The 21,202-nt window shown below is 48.4% G+C and overlaps 1 protein-coding gene across 1 annotated transcript; it reads left to right on the forward strand.

The window, feature by feature from the left end:
- The first annotated feature begins 391 nt into the window (after positions 1–391).
- LOC125344973 (low molecular weight phosphotyrosine protein phosphatase-like) lies at positions 392–16,102 on the forward strand. The gene is made up of 2 exons (XM_048337241.1): positions 392–652; positions 15,857–16,102. The coding sequence occupies exons 1-2, from the start codon at positions 392–394 to the stop codon at positions 16,100–16,102; spliced, it is 507 nt and encodes a 168-aa protein (XP_048193198.1).
- The last annotated feature ends 5,100 nt before the right edge of the window (positions 16,103–21,202 follow it).

A 21,202-nucleotide genomic window follows, 5' to 3' on the forward strand; every position in this document is an offset into this window, starting at 1 on the left:
AATGCCTACAAAGGCAGCATAAAAACAACCAGGGCTAAGAGCTGAGGTACTTGCCTAGCTTGTGGAAGGCCCTGGAACACAATACCACTGGAAATCACTAAAAAGAAAGTGAAAGAGTTTTGTAGGCCTAATAAAATGTGGCTCACTCCTGTCATGCTAGCTACTCAGGAGGCTGAGACCAGAGGATCCAGGTTCAAAGCCAGCTCAGGCAGGAAAGTTCATAAAACTGTATCTCCAACGACCCACTAGAAAACCAGAAGTGGTGCTGTGGCTCAGGTGGTAGAGCACTAGACTTCAACCGAAGACCTCAAGGACAGAACCCAGGCACAGAATTCATACCCCACATTCGGCAAAGAAAAAAAATTTTAAATAAATTAAAGTTTAAAAATACATGTGTAGGAGCCAGCGACCACACAGGAAAATAGCAGAACAGAGTCCAAAATCCGTAATATTCGTGTGTCTATGTAACATTTGCCAGTCACCCATCGTAGAAGCAGTTTTCAGAAAACTTGTAGCAGACCAAAATGTTACAGATAATTGGGCCATTGGCAGCAGTGCTGTTTCCGACTGGAACGTGGGTCGTGCCCAAGATCCAAGAGCTATGAGCTGCCTAACAAATCATGACATTAGCACAGCCCATAAGGCAAGACAGGTCACCAAAGACGAAGTAATCAAGTTAAAAACTGCAAAGCTAAAATTGAACTACTTGGGAGCTATGATCCACAAAAACAACTCATGATTGAAGATCCCTATTATGGAAACGACTCCGACTTCGAGCTGGTCTATCAGCAGTGCCTCCGGTGTTGCAAGGCCTTCCTAGAGAAGGCCCACTAGGTTAGCAATGCCCACAGCCAAGCCAACAACTCACCCACTAGTCCTGTGCCTAAGTGTAGAAGCTTTCCTTAGCCCCAGCCACGGTTGTTTCTTCAGCTGACTTACTCTTAAACATAAGTCTGGTGACAAATTAGTTTTATTTAACCAAGAAGTTAAATGACTTCTCATTTTCCCCTGATTACCAAACAGTGGAACAAGGAAATAGGGAAGAACAAAATACAACCCTGTGAAGTAATAATGACCTGAGCTCAGGAAGACCTGGACAGTATGGTCTACCTGGCATGTTGAATGCCTAGCACTGCCCAGTGCTACTGCTTACCTTGTACCTTGCTGACCTGGGCTCTTATAGAGTCACAATAGCTCTACTGATAGCAGCTCCTCCGCTCTCAGAAACGTTTTAACTCAGTTTACTCATGGAGCACACTTGTATGTTTCAGATAGAAGCAAGGAATGGTGGTGCCTGTAAATCCAGCACTAGGGAGGCTGAAGCAGAAGGCCAGCCTGGGTTATAACATGCCTCAAAATACAAAATAAAAACACAAAATAAGAGGAAGACGGGTGGAATAAATCTTTAATATTCTTACTACTTGTTGCTTTGTATTTAGTTTATTTCATGGGAGTCAGATTATTTGCTCCAATTTAAGCCACTTTACCTTTAAGAATAGAATTCTAGGGGCTGGGGATATGGCCTAGTGGCAAGAGAGCTTGCCTTGTATACATGAGGCTCTGGGTTCGATTCCCCAGTACCACATATACAGAAAACGGCCAGAAGTGGCGCTGTGGCTCAAGTGGCAGAGTGCTAGCCTTGAGCAAAAGGAAGCCAGGAACAGTACTCAGGCCCTGAGTCCAAGGCCCAGGACTGGCCAAAAAAAGAATTGAATTCTATATTGAAAGTGCACTTGTATGCAGGTTACCTTCCGTCAGTAGAGAGAATGTTTTTCATACACATCAACTCAAGTGTCCAACCAAATTTGACCAGTCATGAAGTTTTAAAAATTGCAGGGTGCAGTCACCAACCTCTGCCCCAGATTCAGGGAGCCTCTTCTAGCCCCTGGCTCTCTCAGCAGTCTCACTTCCCCCTCCTACCAAACCTTCCCACTGTGCAGCACAACCTGCCCATGCAAGCACAGAGATCTTCTGCTGAAACCAGAGAGCTGAGGGAGGCCCTGCTAAAGATCTTCCCTGACTCCAAGCAGAGGCGGAAAATCGACCAGATCTTGGTGGCCTATCCATACATGAAAGATCTGAATGTCATCAATGCCATGATGTTGGACTGAAGGCTGTGCTGAGAAGCTTGAGCTCAGGGCCCACTGATAACACTCGAGCTGACTGCCACCTGTGATGGGAAAAATATTGTGAAGAAACCTTTTCTCCAGTGTAAACATTGTTATATTGTACAGGGAAAAGAAAAAAAAATGTTTTGTGTATACAAAAATCTGGGTTTTCAAAGACAGCTTTTATATAAAATGCTGCTATTAGAGATTTAACATTTTCTATAAAAGGAAAGTATACATTTTCTGCCTGTTCAGAACTGTTTAATAGCAGTTACTCTTCAGCGTACTTACATTTTTATATTTTTTAAACTATTTACCTTAAAGTTGAAGATATATTAGTATATGGATATGGTAGCCTTTCTAAAATAATAATGAAAGAGTCATTTTCTTAAAAAAAATTTACAGGGTGCCATTAGGTTTGTGTGCTATAATAATGTGTTAGTAACTATTCTTTCAGCAGCATTTAGAAATTCCAGACAAACAGGTAATACTGGTATACCATCAATTAGCTCACCTCAAATTATAAGGATATTTCAGAAAATACTATTTACAAAATAAACCACTATGGAGTTATATAAGATAAAAAATAAATAAACGTGTGTAAGACCTATATGATAAAAATGAAAATCTTTTTTTTGAAAATCCTACAGCTTGAAATAAGGGTCTAGGCACTGTCCCTGAGCTTCTTTTGCTCAAGGGTAGTACTCTACCACTTGAGCCACAACACCACTTCCTGCTTTTTCTGTGTATGTGGTACTGAGGAATCAAACGTAGGGTTTCATGAATGCTAGGTGAGCACCCTACCACTAAGCCACATTCCCACCCCCAAAAATCTTTTTGAGCTGGTCCTGGGGCTTGAACTCAGGCATGAGCACTCTACCACTTGAGACACAGCTCTGCTTCTACTAGAGATTTTTTGTTGTTGTTGATTGGTGATAAGGAGCCTCGTGGACTTTCCTACTGCAATCAACAGATCTTGGCCTCCTGAGTACATAGGATTACAGGCATCTGGAAAAAACATTTTCCACACATCCCCTCCACCCTAACCTCTGTGTCCTATGCAAGACCTAGATTGAGGTGTATATTCTCCTAACCAAGATTTGTTGGGGTCCACTGAGCCCATCCTACATTGGACTGGACACCTAGATCCAACACCTACCATTGCAATGCTCAACACTTAGGCCTCTCCTCTGTTCAGTGGGATCAGAGCATGGCTGATGGAAGGAAAAACAGGAAAAGGCCATTTAGACCACACTTTCTGCTCCTGCCTTCTGCTACCTCCCTCCACTTCCTAATGGGACAAGTCTCAGGCCAGGCCTGGGGGCAGTGATGGGACACGAGTCAGTATAAAGGTGGTTGCCTGGCTGGTGAGGCATGCTCCAAAAACTAGACAAAATACCTTGGTATGCCAAGTACAATGTGGAATAAACAAGACAGGCAGACTGAACTTCTCCACACACTTTCACAAATACCCCCACAACCATGTCCTGAGCCTGCCCAGACTTAAAACACCATCTAAAGTCTCTGCAGTGACTGGGAGCTGGATCTAGAAGCCTGGTTTGGGCCTGTTATAATATAAATGATCAGAGAAACCACATTTTGAAGGATCCAATCTTGCAGTCTATTAAAATGCTAGCAGTCTATAGGCAGCCAATTGTTACAAAGGCCTGCTGCCCCCAAATATATTAAACACTGTTAGGAAACAGGCCAGAGAAGAAAGAAAAAACAAAAACTATACTAACAAACCAACTGAGCTCCAAGCGCTGATTTGGGACACCATATTGACCAGAGATAAGCCAGGAGACAACACAGGATGCAAACACGGAGATGTGTGGTATGGTGTAATGGCACCTGTGCTTGTCTGGGCCTAAATAAGGTAAAGTCAGGGGACAGGGTAATAGGAAGCTCCTATTCCCAAGCCCTGGACTGACAGGTTCAGTCACCTATAAGGGAAGTGCTCACCCCTGTCTCCAGGAATTAAGGCACAACCATCACCTGGAGGTCAGAATTCCCTCCCTCTACTATGAAGACAAGATGCCAGACCCTATAATTACACGTGTGTGACCAAGATGGCGCCGGTCAGACCTGACTTCCCTCCTGCAGGGCTTGGGCACCCTGAAGCCACCACAAGAAGAGCACAAGCAAGCAAGCAGGGAGGCGGGCCATGCTCCTCAACACACACTGTCACACCCACCCCATGCCCATGCCCCGGGCCGCACCTGACAGGATGCTCTGCTTAGTTGGCTGCGCTTGGATAGTCTCCCAGAGTCGCCTCAAGGTCGGCAGGAGGTGCTCCAGGCCGCTGTCCATGGGCCTTGGCTCTGCTGACTTCGGCTCTCCTCCCACCCACAGCTCGGCTGACCAGCCTCCATTGTCCACAGGCCTGGAGCTCTGGCCTCCTCTGTACGCAGGCCCCTGCTCTCCTCTTGTCCTCCGTCCTCAAGCCCGGCCCTGCTCTCCTCTAGCCCGCAGGTCTGCGAGTCCAGCATGCAGCACTAGGCTCTCGAGGCTGCGGCGTTCCTGAGCCTCAGGTCCCTTTCCCAGGAAGTCCCGCTCTAGCAGGGTAGAGGCAGAGGTTCAGGTCCCCTACACGTGGGGCGGGGCCTCTCCCAAGCTCTGCATTGGGGCGGGGCTGTGTGGGCACTGTGGGGCGGGGCACAGACACTGTCAGGGGTGAGGATCTCCACATTTGGGGCTAGGACTGTCGACCCTTGACCTGTGCAAATACACTTGTCCTCACCATCCCCAAAACCATTGCCCTCAGGGCCGCGTGTTAGGGCCGGGTGCTCACCCCACGGGGCCTTGCTACATTGGACTGGACACCTACATCCAACACCTACCATTCCAATCCTCAGCACTTAGGCCTCTCCTCTGTTCAGTGGGATCAGAGCCATGGCTGATAGAAGGAAAAACAGGAAAAGGCCATTTAGACCACACTTTCCGCTCCTGTCTTCTGCTACCTCCATCCAGCTCCTAATGGGACATCTCAGGCCAGGCCTGGAGGCAGTGATGGTCCACTGAGACCACCACGGGACACGACTCAGTATAAAGGTGCTTGCCTGGCTGGCAAGGCATGCTACAAAAACTAGACAAAATACCTTGGTACGCCAAGTAAAATGTGGAATAAACAAGAGAGGCAGGCTGAACTTCTCCACACACTTTCACAAATACCCCCACAACCATGCCCTGTGCCTGCCTAGACTGAAAGCACCATCTAAAGTCTCTGCAGTGACTGGGAGCTGGAGCCAGAAGCCTGGTTTGGGCCTGACAGGAGGCTCCTCTTCTTTGGCTGTGCTCAGATGGTCTCCCTGAGTCGCTGCCAGGTCAGCAGGCGCAGTGCTCCCAGGCTGCTCTCCGCGGACCTGGGCTCCTCAGACCTTGGCTCTCCTTCCACCAACAGCTAGGCCGCCTGGCCTCCATTCTCCACAGGCCAGGGGCTCAGGCCTCCTCCGTCCTCAGGTCCCTACTCACTTCCTGTCCTCCTTCCTCAGGCCCGGGGCACCGCTCTCCTCCTGCCTGCGGGCCTGTGGATCACGCCTGTGGCAGCTCACCTGCACAAGTCACTCCTGGCTGTGGCTTTCTGGCACCTCGGCTTCCTTTCCCGGAAGTCCCGCCCTCCCAGGGTGGAGCCAGAGGTTCTGGTCCTCTCAACATGGGGCGGGGCCTCTTCCCAGGCTCTGCAGAGGGCCGGGGCCTTGTGGAAGGCATAGGGCAGGGCTGTGACACCACCAGGGGCGGGGCCGTGGCGATGGCATGGGAAGGGGCCACAAAGCCACCAGGGGCGGGGCTGTGTGGGCACTGTGGGGCGGGGCCCAGACACGGTCAGGGGTGAGGATCTCCACATTTGGGGCTAGGACTGTCGACCCTTGACCTGTGTAAATGCACTTGTCCTCGACATAGCCAAAGCCATTGCCCTCAGGGCCACCAGTTCGGGCTGGGCCCTTACCCCGTGGGGCCTTGCCCTCACACCAGGCCTGGCGTTCAGACCAGGCCTTCACTGTCCCCACCCCACCGCTGAGCCGCAGCTCTTCTCTGGCCTTACAGTGTGCATGCTTGTATGGGGATGGGAGGATGGGACTCAGGGCTCCCACATGCAAGGCACCAATCCACCTGGAGCCAGTGCTCGCGCGTGATGGAAGGGGATGGTGACGCCATGGGTGGCATGTGCGGGAGGCCTGTATATCAGCGACGTGCTAGCAGTGCCCTGACCCCTAAGACAACCCCACCACCCTCGCCGCAACCCAATCCAACCCTGACCCCTGACCCAGGTCCCAGGAAGGACATGAAACGAAGAGGCCAGGGGCCTGGGTAAGGCATGAGTTCTCCAGAGAAGGTTCTAATGGGGTCCATCCACACTGTTCTACCTTGAGCTATAGAGCCAGAACCTCTATTCATGATTCCAAGCTTCCAGGCTCTACACATTTTACCCAGAAACTCTGTGCATTTTCTCTCCAAAATGCCTACAAACGCTAGAAATCATGAAAACCAAAGGCGGCATAAAAACAACCAGGGCTAAGAGCTGTGGTACTTGCCTAGCTTGTGCAAGGCCCTGGAACACAATACCACTGGAAATCACTAAAAAGAAAATTAAATACTTTTGTGTGCCTAATAAAATGTGGCTCACTCCTGTCATGCTAGCTACTCAGGAGGCTGAGACAAGAGGATCCAGGTTCAAAGCCAGCTCAGGCAGGAAAGTTCATAAGGCTGTTATCTCCAATGCCACACTAGAAAACCAGAATTGGCGCTGTGGCTCAGGTGGTAGAGCACGAGTCTTCAACTGAAGACCTCAAGGACAGAACCCAGGCACAAATTTCAGGCCCCACATCCGGCAAAGAAAAAAATTTTAAATAAATAAAAGTTTAAAAATAAATGTGTGTGGGGCTGGGGATATGGCCTAGTGGCAAGAGTGCTTGCCTCGTATACATGAGGCCCTAGGTTCGATTCCCCAGCACCACATATACAGAAAATGGCCAGAAGTGGCGCTGTGGCTCAAGTGGCAGAGTGCTAGCCTTGAGCAAGAAGAAGCCAGGGACAGTGCTCAGGCCCTGAGTCCAAGGCCCAGGACTGGTCCAAAAAATAAATAAATAAATAGATAGATAGATGTGTGTAAGACTTATATGATAAAAATGAAAATCTTTTTCTTGTCAATCCTGGAGCTTGAAGTCAGGGTCTAGGCACTGTCCCTGAGCTTCGTTTGCTCAAGGGTAGTACTCTACCACTTGAGCCACAACACCACTTCCTGCTTTTTCTGTGTATGTGGTACTAAGGAATCAAACAGAGGGTTTCATGAATGCTAGGGGAGCACCCTACCACTAAGCCACATTCCCACCCCAAAAAAATCTTTTTGTGCTGGGCAGGGGCTTGAACTCAGGCATGAGCACTCTACCACTGAGACACAGCTCTGCTTCTACTAGAGGTTTGTTGTTGTTATTGGTGGTAAAGAACCTCATGGACTTTCCTACCAGGGCTGGTTTCGAACTGCAATCAAGAAAGCTTGGCCTCCTGAGTACATAGGATTACAGGCATCTGGAAAAAACATTTTCCACACATCCCCTCCACCCTAACCTCTGTGCCCTATGCAAGACCTGGGGGTCTTGGGGTTGATGTTCTAATAACCAAGATTTGTTGAGGTCCACTGAGCCCATCCTACATTGGACTGGACACCTAGATGCAACACCTACCATTCCAATCCTCAGCACTTAGGCCTCTCCTCTGTTCAGTGGGATCAGAGCCATGGCTGATGGAAGGAAAAACAGGAAAAGGCCATTTAGAACACACTTTCTGCTCCTGTCTTCTGCTACCTCCATCCAGCTCCTAATGGGACAGATCTCACGCCAGGCATGGGGGCAGTGATGGTCCACTGAGACCACCAGGGGACACGACTCAATATAAATGTGCTTGCCTGGCTGGCAAAGCATGATCCAAAAACTAGACAAAATACCTTGGTATGCCAAGTAAAATGTAGAATAAACAAGAGAGGCAGGCTGACCTTCTCCACACACTTTCACAAATACTCACACAAACATGCCCTGAGCCTGCCTAGACTGGAATCACCATCTAAAGTCTCTGCAGTGACTGGGAGTTGGATCCAGAAGCCTGGTTCAGGCATGTTATAATGTAAATTATCAGAGAAACCACATTTTGAAGGATCAAATCTTGGAGTCTTTATAAGAATGCTAGCAGTCTATGGGCAGCCAATAGTTACAAAGGCCTGCTGCCCACAAATATATTTATCACTGTTAGGAAACAGGCCAGAGAGGAAAGAAAAAACAAAAACTATACTAACAAACCAACTGAGCTCCAAGAGCAGATTTGGGACACCATATTGACCAGAGATAAGCCAGGAGACAGGACACAGGATTCAACACGGAGATGTGTGGTATGGTGTAATAGCACCAGTGCCTGTCTGGGCCTAAATAAGGTAAAGTCAGGGGACAGGGTAATAGGAAGCTCCTATTCCCAAGCACTGGACTGACAGGTTCAGTAACCTATAAGGGAAGTGCTCACCCTTGTCTCCAGGAATTCAGGCACAACCATCACCTGGGGGTCAGAATTCCCTCCCTCTAACATGAAGAAGAGATGCCAGACCCTACAATTCAACATGTGTGTGGCCAAGATGGCGCCAGCCAGACATGACCCCCTTAATTGAGAGCTTAGCCACCCTGAAGCCACTGTAGGAAGGGCACAAATGAACAAACAAGAGAGGAAGGCCACACTTCACACACAATCACACCCCACACCCATGTTCTGGGCCTCAAAGTGCAAGCTAAAAGCTCGACAATGACTAGAGCCAGCTTCAGAGGCCTGATTTGGGGACTGGCCTCACCCAAACCACTTTAGGAGAAGCAAACTATTTCTCCACACTGTCCCTCACCTGTATCCATGCCCTGGGCCTGCCTAGACTGAAAGTGCCAGCTAAAAGCCAGCTCCAGAAGCCTGGTTTGGGGACTGGCCCCACCAAAGCCACTTCAGGAAGGACACAAACAGAGAGGCAGGCAGGCAGGCAATAAAAACCAACACCCACGCCATGGGCCTGCCAGGACTGAAAGCTCTGGCTAAAAGCTCTGCACTGACTGGGAGCAATATCCAGAAGACTGGTTTGAGGCCTAGCCTCACCGAAGCCAACAGGGAGGCAGGCCGCGCTCCTCCACACACTTTTACAAGCACCCCACAACCATAGCCTGGGCCTGCCAAGACTGAAAGCCAGCTAAATGCTCGGCACTGACTGGAATCCGGCTCTGGAGGCCTGGTTTGAGGCGTAGCCTTACCAAAGCCACTTGAGGAAGGGCACAAAGGAGCAAACAGGAGAGGCAGGCCATGCTTCTCCACACACATTCACAAGCACCCCATACCCATGCCGTGGGCCCAACCTGCCAGGAAGCTCGGCTTACTTAGCTCTGCTTGTCTTCTGGAGCTGCCTTGGTGGACCTGGGTCCAGCCTTTTCCACACACAAGCAGCATCTGCACACGCAGTCCTCCAGGCTTCCCCACACAGAAAAGCGGCTGATGCCTGATAGGACAGGTGTACGAAGGCCAACCCATCAGCAAACCACAGTGAGCCTGACCAGCTTTGTAGGCCTGACCCAACTAGAGGACCCGCAGAGAAAGGAGCTCTTCCTAGCCTCCTGGCATGTCTGTTTGTTCCAGGCAGAAGGGACCTAAACCAATCCAGCACCCAAGCCACACCCCTTGACCTCTCACTTCCTCCCCTTGCCTCTCCCTTCTCCTTCCATGTTGCCCCATAAGCCCAGTCCTTTCACTTCTCATTTCCTTGCCCTCACCCCTCCCCTCTCCTGCAGTGATGACCCACAAGCCTCACCCCTGCACCTCAGGCACAACTCCTCTACCCACTTTCACAGCCAGCCTCAACCATTGCCTGGGCCTGCCAAGACAGAAAACCACAGCTAAAAGGATGGGCACTGAAGAAGCCAGCTCCAGAGGCCTGCTTTGAGGCCTAGCCTCAACCAAAGCCACTTCAGGAAGGGCACAAACAAGCAAACAGGAAGGAGAGGCCGCACTCCTCCTCACACTTTCACACCCACCCCACAACCGTGGCCTGGGCCTGCCAAGACTAAAAGCACCAGCTAAAATCTCTGCACTGACTCGAAGCCGGCTCCAGAGGCCTGGTTTGAGGCCTAGCCTCACCTAAGCCACTTCAGGAAGGGCACAAATGAGCAATCAGGAGAGGCAGGATGCGCTCCTCTACACAATTTCACAAACACCACACAACCACAGCCTGGGCCTCCCAAGACTGAAACCACCAGATAAAGGATAGGCAGACACTGACTGCAAGCTGGCTCCGGAGGCCTGGTTTGATGCCTAGCCTCACCGAAGCCACTTCAGGAAGGGCACAAACAAGTAAACAGGAGGGGCAGGCCACGATTCTCCACACACTCTCACACCCACCCAACAACCATGGCCTGGGCCTGCCAAGACTAAAAGCACCAACTAAAAGCTCGGGACTGACTCAAGGCCGGCTCCAGAGGCCTGGTTTTAGGCATAGCCTCACCAAAGCCACATCAGGAAGGGCACAAACAAGCAAGCGGGAGAGGCAGGCCATGCTTCTCCACACACTTTCACAGCTCCCCACACCCATGCCCTGAGCCCCACTGCCACATAGCTCTACTTGTATTCCAGAGTTGCCTCAAAGTCAGCTTGGTGCACCTAGGTCAGGCCTTCGCCACACACAAGCCGCATCTGTGAATGGTCAGTGTTCCTCCAGGTTTCCCCACACAAACAAGGGTATGGTGTCTGATAGGACAGGTGTACATAGGCCCAGACCCACCACCAAACCACAGTGAGCCTGACAGCTTTATAGCCCCAAACCCAAAGATGGGGGCTACTGGCAGGACTACTAGTCCCAGGCAGAACCGAAATAAACCAGTCCACTTCCAGGGCCACGGCCCTTACTTCTCACTTCCTCCTGCTTTCTCTGCCCCTCTTGTGCTGTAAGGCCCCATAAGTCCTGCCCCTGCACCTCTAGCTTCCTTGCCCTTGCCCCTCCCCTCTCTAGCTGTGATGGCCATAAGCTCCAGCCCAGCACCTCTAGCTTCCTGGCTCTTGCCATGCCTCTCTTGTGCTCTGACACCCCATAAGCCTTGACCCTGCACCTCTAGCTTCCTGAGGCCCCACCTGCTGCCCTGCCTGCCTAGCAGAAGGCCTTTGCTCCAACCCAGGGCCTGGTGCAGGACACTCCACAAGCCTTCAGGGTCTCTCCTGCACCTAGAACTATCAACCCACTGGCACAAGCAGGCTTAAGGGGACACCTGCTAGGGACAGCGGCTAGGGGCATCACATGGTAATTTCCATTCATCCCAGATTACTGTCACAATCAGACTTGGCAGATAAGGGGGCCAGGGGAGGGAGAACAGAGAGAAGGACAGACAAGACCAGAGAGCAAAACAAAACAAGAATAAACAGGCTGGGTTTTTATTGATGTTTACATATTATTCTGTTTTCCAGAGACATGGGTCTGTTAGACCTTTACAGCAATCTACTTGGTGAAGGATGAATTTAAATTAAAACATTCAAACTTCTCCTGACTTCATCAACCAGTATTTCCTTCAAAAATTTAAAGTGGGATGCAGGCAAACAGCCATGGAAAACAATGGCCAAGAATTCATAGGCAACAAGTGCTATCTTCACAAAAAGCTACCATCCAACATTAGTTTATTTGTAGCTTCATGCTCCCTCATAAACTACAAAAACGAATTAAAAACCTGTACTCTCCCTCTCCCTCCCTGCCTTCTTCCTTCCCTCACTCTGACCTCATCCCTGCTTGCCCAAATAATACTCTAGAAACAGAGTAAAGAGATCTTTAAAGATGAAATTCATGCTGGAAAACACAGAGACAAAATAACACACACACACACACACACACACACACACACACACGACAAAATGAAGCCAGAATATGGGCTGAAACTCAAACAGTGCAGCACAATCTTTAGTAGAAAAGCTAAAGAACAGCACCCAAGTCCTAAATTCAATCCCTATTAACAGCGCGCACATGCGCGCACACACACACACAACTAAGGAAAAAAACACTGTTCCACACACATACATGTCACACCTGTCATTTCCCAAGTAAACAGCAGAGGGCGCCCTAGCACTTGGGACAGCACCACAGAGCCCAACTCTGACTATGTACGGACAATTTCCACAGGTTCCTACTGATATTGTCTTGGGTGCCTTCTCACTGAAGCACTGAGGGAGTCATTGAGCATAGGGCAGAGTCCAACTATTAGAGAAATACCTAAAGGTAGAACGAATGGGTCACAGCATAAGATATCTGTTTTTGAGCCGGGTAGGGTGGAAAATGCAGTTAACCCCAACAGTTGGGAAGCTGAGGCCGAAGACTACAAGTTCGAGACCGGCCTGGTCTATTGCAGCAATACAACGTCTGGAGAAAGAAAAATGAGAAGGGGAGGAGAAAAGAGAGGGAAAGGGGAGAGGAGAAAGCCACTGTTTTCTTCAGCATACTAATTCATAAAAGCGGCTGGTCTAGAAAAATGCAACATCAACTGTATTCTGCATGGTAACATTCCAACACTTACTAAAATAAAGCCAATCCTAGAAATAATGAACCACTAAAAATGTCCCTAAGAATCACCATCAACACAAGGGATTTGAACATATGAATCAGAAAAAGAACAAACAGTCAATGTGGGCCACTGTTGAACAATCAATGACATACAATTTATGGAGATTCAACAGTTAGTTGCATCTCCTTCCATGTTCACATGTTTGGACCATGTGTCTCTCAGGTTATTCAGTGGTCTGTTCTTTTGCTGTTGTCCGTCGTGGGCTGTCCTTGAGCCAGTGCCACTTCTGGTTTTCTGGCATTTAATTGGAGATAAGGGAATCAAGGACATTCCTGCCTGCGCTGGCTTTGAGCCATGATCCTCAGATCTCAGCCTCCTGAGTAGCAAGGATTACTGGTGTGAGCCACTGGTGCCTGGCTCTATTCTTGATTTATTGACACTCTTAGGAATTAATTTTTGCAGCTTAGATTTGGATTCTTAGGAGGTTGATACTGATTTCCTTTAAAAGATTTCAATTTATCAAGACTTTCTGTTAAAGACTTGTGGATTTTCTGTCACCCCTGATAACACCTACTAATCTCCAGGGTTCAGTCTTATCCAGCCGAAGCATCATGGTGGCCTTTCCAGCCTGAGTCTACAGTGCTCAGTGCATGCCTGGGACACCCCACTCTCTACCATCAGACAACCCTCGTGTTGATCAAGGGAGGCCCATGCTTCTGTTGCTTCAAAGGCGACAGCGTCTGATCCTCAGATGTGCCTAAAGTGTCATCTCAAAACCCCGGACTTGGGCTGAGAATGTGGCTTAGTGGTAGAGTGCTTGCCTAGCACGCATGAAGCCTTGAGTTCGGCTCCTCAGTACCACATAAACAGAAAAGCCCGGAAATGGTGCTGTCATTAAAGTGGTAGAGTGCTGGCATTAAGCAAAAAGAAGCTCAGGGACAGCTCTCAGGCCAAGTTCAAGTACCAGGAGTAAACAGCCAGTCCACATGGCATGCTTTATGGCTAAAATGTGTGTTTTGCCAAGTCTCATTCTGCATCCTGCCTCATAGCAGCAATAGAGGCCCCAAGTATCTGTGTGGCTACTTAGGTGGAATTCATGTCTGAAACTGTGCACAAATGAGCATAAGGGATAGCTCCCAGGGTTTGAGAGGCCATTTGCCTGGTGACACCATGGCACTACTTCAGCATAGTTTTCAAATCCCTCCATCGCCCAGTACTACCTTGCAGCACGGACAGCCAGGGTCTGGGTGCTTCAGTCCCAGTGACACTGATTGCTGAGCTACTAAATTAAACCCAGTGGCCATCTTTGCATACCAGGTCCTTGTCACCTTCTCCCTGATGCCTCCTCATATGATTGTGATTCAATGATTAGAGGGTCTTAGAACGTTGACCTACAGTGACACCAACTTCAGAATGTTTTTTAATGGGTGTCACTTCTTCAGGGGAGGGGATGTCATTCAAGCCACTTTTCTACATTGGGCCATACTTCCAGATACTACACTCAAAATTCCAAGTATATGTTCTCCATGTTTTCTTCAGCTACTAGACACATTTTACCATCAAAGTAATTACAGTCAGAAGAAATCAACAGGAACCAAAGGATGGCCATGCTGGAACTACTCCCCAGGGAAGCGGGATCCTATACAGGTGACAGGGGAAGAACAAAACAAAGTCACACAGAAGCTCCTTACTAGAAAACTTGAATAAAACCAGTCTTAAGGAAATGACTGGGTTATATTAAAGGGGTGAGGTTCAGTGTTGAGTTGCTTGCCTAGGTCGTGGGAAGCCCTGAAACACAATAAATTTCAAATTCACCAAAAAAAAAAATTTAAATGCCTTGGTATGCTGAACAAAATGTGTGTAAGACCTATGTAATAAAAATATTTTCCACACAGCCCCTCATCCCCTAACCCACAATCACAGAGCAGGACATGACCAAAAGCAGAACTGAATGCATAGCAAAGACTCAGAGGCTTGGGCAGAGGCCTAGGGTCACTAAAGTTGTTCTGATCAGCACCAACCTACCAAGCAGTAAAAGATAAGCTGCCCTTACTCACACATGCCTTCACCTCCTTCTCCAGGCCCCAGGATGGATATGAAAGTATAAATGAAAACTTTATGCAGACTTGAACAGAGGCCAGGGGCCTGGGCAAGGCATGAGTTCACCAGACCAGGTTTTAATGGGAGCCATCCACTATGTCCTACCTTGAGCTATAGACCCAGAACCTCTATTCAGAATTCCAAGCTTCCAGGCTCTACACATTTTATTCTGACACTCTGTGCACTCAGTGCATTTTCTCTTCAAAATGCCTACAAAGGCTGGAAATCATGGAAACCAAAGGCGGCATAAAAACAACCAGGGCTAAGAGCTGAGGTACTTGCCTAGCTTGTGGAAGGCCCTGGAACACAATACCACTGGAACTCACAAAAAAGAAAGTGAAATACTTTTACATGCCTAATAAAATGTGGCTCACTCCTGTCATCCTAGCTACTCAGGAGGCTGAGACCAGAGGATCCAGGTTCAAAGCCAGCTCAGGCAGGAAAGTTAATAAGACTGTTATCTCCAATGACCCACTAGAAAACAGAAGTGGTGCTGTGGCTCAGACTAGTCTTCAGCTGAAGACCTTGAGGACAGAACCCAGGCACAGAGTTCACAACCCACATTCGGCAAAGAAAAAAATTTTAAATAAATAAAAGTTTAAAAATAAATGTGCAGGGCTGGGGATATGGCCTAGTGGCAAGAGTGCCTGCCTCATATACATGAGGCCCTGGGTTCGATTCCCCAGCACCACATATACAGAAAATGGCAAGAAGTGGCGCTGTGGCTCAAGTGGCAGAGTGCTAGCCTTGAGCAAAAAGAAGCCAGGGACAGTGCTCAGGCCCTGAGTCCAAGCCCCAGGACTGGCAAAAAATAAAAAATAAAAAAAATAAAAATAAATATAAATGTGCAGGCGCCAGCGACCACCCAGGCAGATAGCGTTACAGCGTCCCAAATCCGTACTATTTGTGTGTCTACGTAACATTTGCCAGTCACCCATCACAGAAGCAGTTTTCAGAAAACATGTAGCTGACCAAAATGTTTCAGATAATTGGGCCATTGACAGCGGTGTTGTTTCCGACTAGAACGTGGGTCGTGCCCCAGATCCAAGAGCTATGAGCTGCCTAAGATTTCATGACATTACCACAGCCCATAAGGCAAGACAGGTCACCAAAGACGACTTTGCTACATTCGAATACATGCTGTCTATGGATGAAAGCAATATGAGATATTTGAAAAGAATAAGTAATCAAGTTAAAAACTGCAAAGCTAAAATTGAACTACTTGGGAGCTATGATCCACAAAAACAACTCATGATTGAAGATCCCTATTATGGAAACAACTCCGACTTCGAGCTGGTCTATCAGCAGTCCCTCCGGTGTTGCAAGGCCTTCCTAGAGAAGGCCCACTAGGTTAGCACTGCCCACAGCCAAGCCAACAACTCACCCACTAGTCCTGTGCCTAAGTGTAGAAGCTTTCCTTAGCCCCAGCCCCTGTTGTTTCTTCAGCTGACTTACTCTTAAACATAATTGTAGGTGACAAATTAGTTTTATTTAACCAAGAAGTTAAATGACTTCTCATTTTCTCCTGATTACCAAACAGTGGAACAAGGAAACAGGGAAGAACAAAATACAACCCTGTGAAGTAATAATGACCTGAGCTCAAGAAGACCTGGACAGTGTGGTCTACTTGGCATGTTGCATGACTAGCACTGCCCAGTACACCTGCTTACCTTGTACCTTGCTGACCTGGGCTCTTATAGAGTCACAATAGCTCTACTGATAGCAGCTCCTCTGCTCTCAGAAATGTTTTAACTCAGTTTACTCGTAGAGCACACTTGTATGTTTAAGATAGAAGCAAGGAATGGTGGTGACTGTAAATCCAGCACTAGGGAGGATGAGGCAGGAGGATCATAAGTTCAAGGCCAGCCTGGGCTATAACATGTCTCAAATTACAAAAAAACACAAAATAAGAGGAAGACTGGTGGAATAAATCTTTAGTATTCTTATTACTTGTTGCTTTGTATTTAGTTTATTTCACGGGGGTCAGCTTATTTGTTCCAATTTGAGCCACTTTGACTTTAAGAATTGAATTCTATATTGGAAGTACACTTGTATGCAAGTAACCTTCAGTCAGTGGAGAGAATGTTTTCCATACACATGCAACTCTAGTGTCCAATCAAAATTGACCAGCCATGAAGTTTTAAAAATTGCAGAGTGCCATTAGGTTGGTGTGCAGTAATGATATGTTTGTAACTATTCTTTCATCAGCATTTAGTAACTTCCAGGCAAACAGGTACCTTTGGTGTACCATCAATTAGCTCACCTCAAATTATAAGGATATTTCAGAAAATATTATTTTCAAAATAAACAACTATGGAGTTATGTAGGATAAAAAATAAATAAATGTGTGTAAGACATATATGATAAAAAAATGAAAAATTTTTTTGCCAATCCTGGAGCTTGAAGTCAGGGTCTAGGCACTGTCCCTGAGCTTCTTTTGCTCAAGGGTACTACTCTAACACTTGAGCCACAGCACCAGTTCCTGCTTTTTCTGTGTATATGGTACTGAGGAATCAAACGCAGGGTTTCATGAATGCTAGGGGGACATCCTACCATTAACCCACATTCCCACCCCAAAAAATCTTTCTGTGCTGGTCAGGGGCTTGAACTGAGGCATAAGCACAGGCTGGTGACATCATGGGTGGCACCTGCAGGGAGGCATGTGCATCAGCAGCGCCCTGACCCCTGACCCCAACCCCGCAAACCTCACCCCGACCCAATCCAACCGCCATGACCCAATCCAACCCCGACCCCTAACCCAGGCCCCAGGATGGACATGAAAGGAACAGAGGCCAGGGGCCTGGGCAAGGCATGAGTTCTCCAGAGCAGGTTATAATCGGGGCCATCCACAGTGTTCTACCTTGGGCTATAGAGCCAGAACCTCTATTCAGGATTCCAAGCTTCCAGGCTCTACACATTTTATTCTGACACTCTGTGCATTTTCTCTTCAAAATGCCTAAAAAGGCTGGAAATCATGAAAACCAAAGGCGGCATAAAAATAACCAGGGCTAAGAGATGAGGTACTTGCCTAACTTGTGGAAGGCCCTGGAACACAGTACCACTGGAACTCACGAAACAGTGAAATACTTTTGTATACCTAATAAAATATGGCTCACTCCTGTCATCCTAGCTACTCAGGAGGCTGAGACAAGAGGATCCAGGTTCAAAACCAGCTCAGGCAAGAAAGTTCATAACACTTATCTCCAGTGACCCACTAGAAAACCAGAAGTGGCGCTGTGGCTCAATTGGTAGAGCACTAGCGTTCTGCTGAGGAGCTAAAGGACAGCACCAGGCCGAGAGTTCAAGCCCCACAGCCAGCAAAAAAAAAAAATACTTTAAATAAAAAATAAATGTGTGTAAGAACTGTAAATATGATGATAAAATGAAAATCTTTTTTGTTGTTGTTATAGCTGTTTTTGCCAGTCATGGAGCTTGAACTCAGGGTCTGGGCACTGTTCCTGAGCTTTTGCTGAAGGCTAATACTCTTACCACTAGACCCACAGCCCTACTTCCTACTTTTTCTGTGTATGTGGTACGGAAGAATAAAACACAGGGTTTCATGACTGCTAGAACACCCTACCACTAAGCCACATTCCCAGCCCCATGAAATCTTTTGGGGCTTTTGGGGCTTGTATGGGCACTCTACCACTTGAGCCACAGCTCTGCTTCTACTAAACGTTTTTTGTTGTTGATTGGTGATAAAGAACCTCATGAAAAAAAAAAAAAAAAAAAAAGAGCCTCATGAACTTTCCTACCAGGCTGGATTCGAACTACAATCAACAGATTTTGGCCTCCTGAGTACATAGGATTACAGGCATGTGGAAAAAACATTTTCAACACATCCCCTCCACCCTAACCTCTGTGCCCTATGCAAGACCTAGATTGAGGTGTATATTCTCCTAACCAAGATTTGTTGGGGTCCACTGAGGGCATCCTACATTGGACTGGACACCTAGATCCAACACCTACCATTCCAATCCTCAACACTTAGGCCTCTCCTCTGTTGAGTGGGATCAGAGCATGGCTGATGGAAGGAAAAACAGGAAAAGGCCATTTAGACCACACTTTCTGCTCCTGCCTTCTGCTACCTCCATCCAGCTCCTAATGGGACAGATCTCACACCAGGCCTGGGGGCAGTGATGGGACACGACTCAGTATAAAGGTGCTTGCCTGGCTGGCAAAGCATGATCCAAAAACTAGACAAAATACCTCGGTATGCCAAGTAAAATGTGGAATAAACAAGACAGGCAGGCTGACCTTCTCCACACACTTTCACAAATACTCCCACAACCATGCCCTGAGCCTGCTCAGACTGAAAGCACCATCTAAAGTCTCTGCAGTGACTGGGAGGTGAATCCAGAAGCCTGGTTTGGGCATGTTATAATGTAAATTATCAGAGAAACTACATTTTGAAGGATCAAATCTTGGAGTCTTTATAAGAATGCTAGCAGTCTATGGGCAGCCAATTGTTACAAAGGACTGCTGCCCCCAAATATATTTATCACTGTTAGGAAACAGGCCAGAGAAGAAAGAAAAAACAAAAACTATACTAACAAACCAACTGAGCTCCAAGAGCTGATTTGGGACACCATATTGACCAGAGATAAGCCAGGAGACAAACAGGATGCAAACACGGAGATGTGTGGTATGGTGTAATGGCACCTGTGCTTGTCTGGGCCTAAATAAGGTAAAGTCAGGGGACAGGATAATAGGAAGCTCCTATTCCCAAGCACTGGACTGACAGGTTCAGTAACCTATAAGGGAAGTGCTCACCCCTGTCTCCAGGAATTCAGGCACAACCATCACCTGGGGGTCAGAATTCCCTCCCTCTAACATGAAGAAGGGATGCCAGACCCTACAATTCAACATGTGTGTGGCCAAGATGGCGCCAGCCAGACATGACCCCTTAATTGAGAGCTTAGCCACCCTGAAGCCACTGTAGGAAGGGCACAAATGAACAAACAAGAGAGGAAGGCCACACTTCACACACAATCACACCCCACACCCATGTTCTGGGCCTCAAAGTGCAAGCTAAAAGCTCGACAATGACTAGAGCCAGCTTCAGAGGCCTGATTTGGGGACTGGCCTCACCCAAACCACTTTAGGAGAAGCAAACTATTTCTCCACACTGTCCCTCACCTGTATCCATGCCCTGGGCCTGCCTAGACTGAAAGTGCCAGCTAAAAGCCAGCTCCAGAAGCCTGGTTTGGGGACTGGCCCCACCAAAGCCACTTCAGGAAGGACACAAACAGAGAGGCAGGCAGGCAGGCAATAAAAACCAACACCCACGCCATGGGCCTGCCAGGACTGAAAGCTCTGGCTAAAAGCTCTGCACTGACTGGGAGCAATATCCAGAAGACTGGTTTGAGGCCTAGCCTCACCGAAGCCAACAGGGAGGCAGGCCGCGCTCCTCCACACACTTTTACAAGCACCCCACAACCATAGCCTGGGCCTGCCAAGACTGAAAGCCAGCTAAATGCTCGGCACTGACTGGAATCCGGCTCTGGAGGCCTGGTTTGAGGCGTAGCCTTACCAAAGCCACTTGAGGAAGGGCACAAAGGAGCAAACAGGAGAGGCAGGCCATGCTTCTCCACACACATTCACAAGCACCCCATACCCATGCCGTGGGCCCAACCTGCCAGGAAGCTCGGCTTACTTAGCTCTGCTTGTCTTCTGGAGCTGCCTTGGTGGACCTGGGTCCAGCCTTTTCCACACACAAGCAGCATCTGCACACGCAGTCCTCCAGGCTTCCCCACACAGAAAAGCGGCTGATGCCTGATAGGACAGGTGTACGAAGGCCAACCCATCAGCAAACCACAGTGAGCCTGACCAGCTTTGTAGGCCTGACCCAACTAGAGGACCCGCAGAGAAAGGAGCTCTTCCTAGCCTCCTGGCATGTCTGTTTGTTCCAGGCAGAAGGGACCTAAACCAATCCAGCACCCAAGCCACACCCCTTGACCTCTCACTTCCTCCCCTTGCCTCTCCCTTCTCCTTCCATGTTGCCCCATAAGCCCAGTCCTTTCACTTCTCATTTCCTTGCCCTCACCCCTCCCCTCTCCTGCAGTGATGACCCACAAGCCTCACCCCTGCACCTCAGGCACAACTCCTCTACCCACTTTCACAGCCAGCCTCAACCATTGCCTGGGCCTGCCAAGACAGAAAACCACAGCTAAAAGGATGGGCACTGAAGAAGCCAGCTCCAGAGGCCTGCTTTGAGGCCTAGCCTCAACCAAAGCCACTTCAGGAAGGGCACAAACAAGCAAACAGGAAGGAGAGGCCGCACTCCTCCTCACACTTTCACACCCACCCCACAACCGTGGCCTGGGCCTGCCAAGACTAAAAGCACCAGCTAAAATCTCTGCACTGACTCGAAGCCGGCTCAGAGGCCTGGTTTGAGGCCTAGCCTCACCTAAGCCACTTCAGGAAGGGCACAAATGAGCAATCAGGAGA

Source organism: Perognathus longimembris, unplaced genomic scaffold (genome assembly GCF_023159225.1).
Source record: "Perognathus longimembris pacificus isolate PPM17 unplaced genomic scaffold, ASM2315922v1 HiC_scaffold_4974, whole genome shotgun sequence".
NCBI lineage: Eukaryota > Metazoa > Chordata > Mammalia > Rodentia > Heteromyidae > Perognathus > Perognathus longimembris.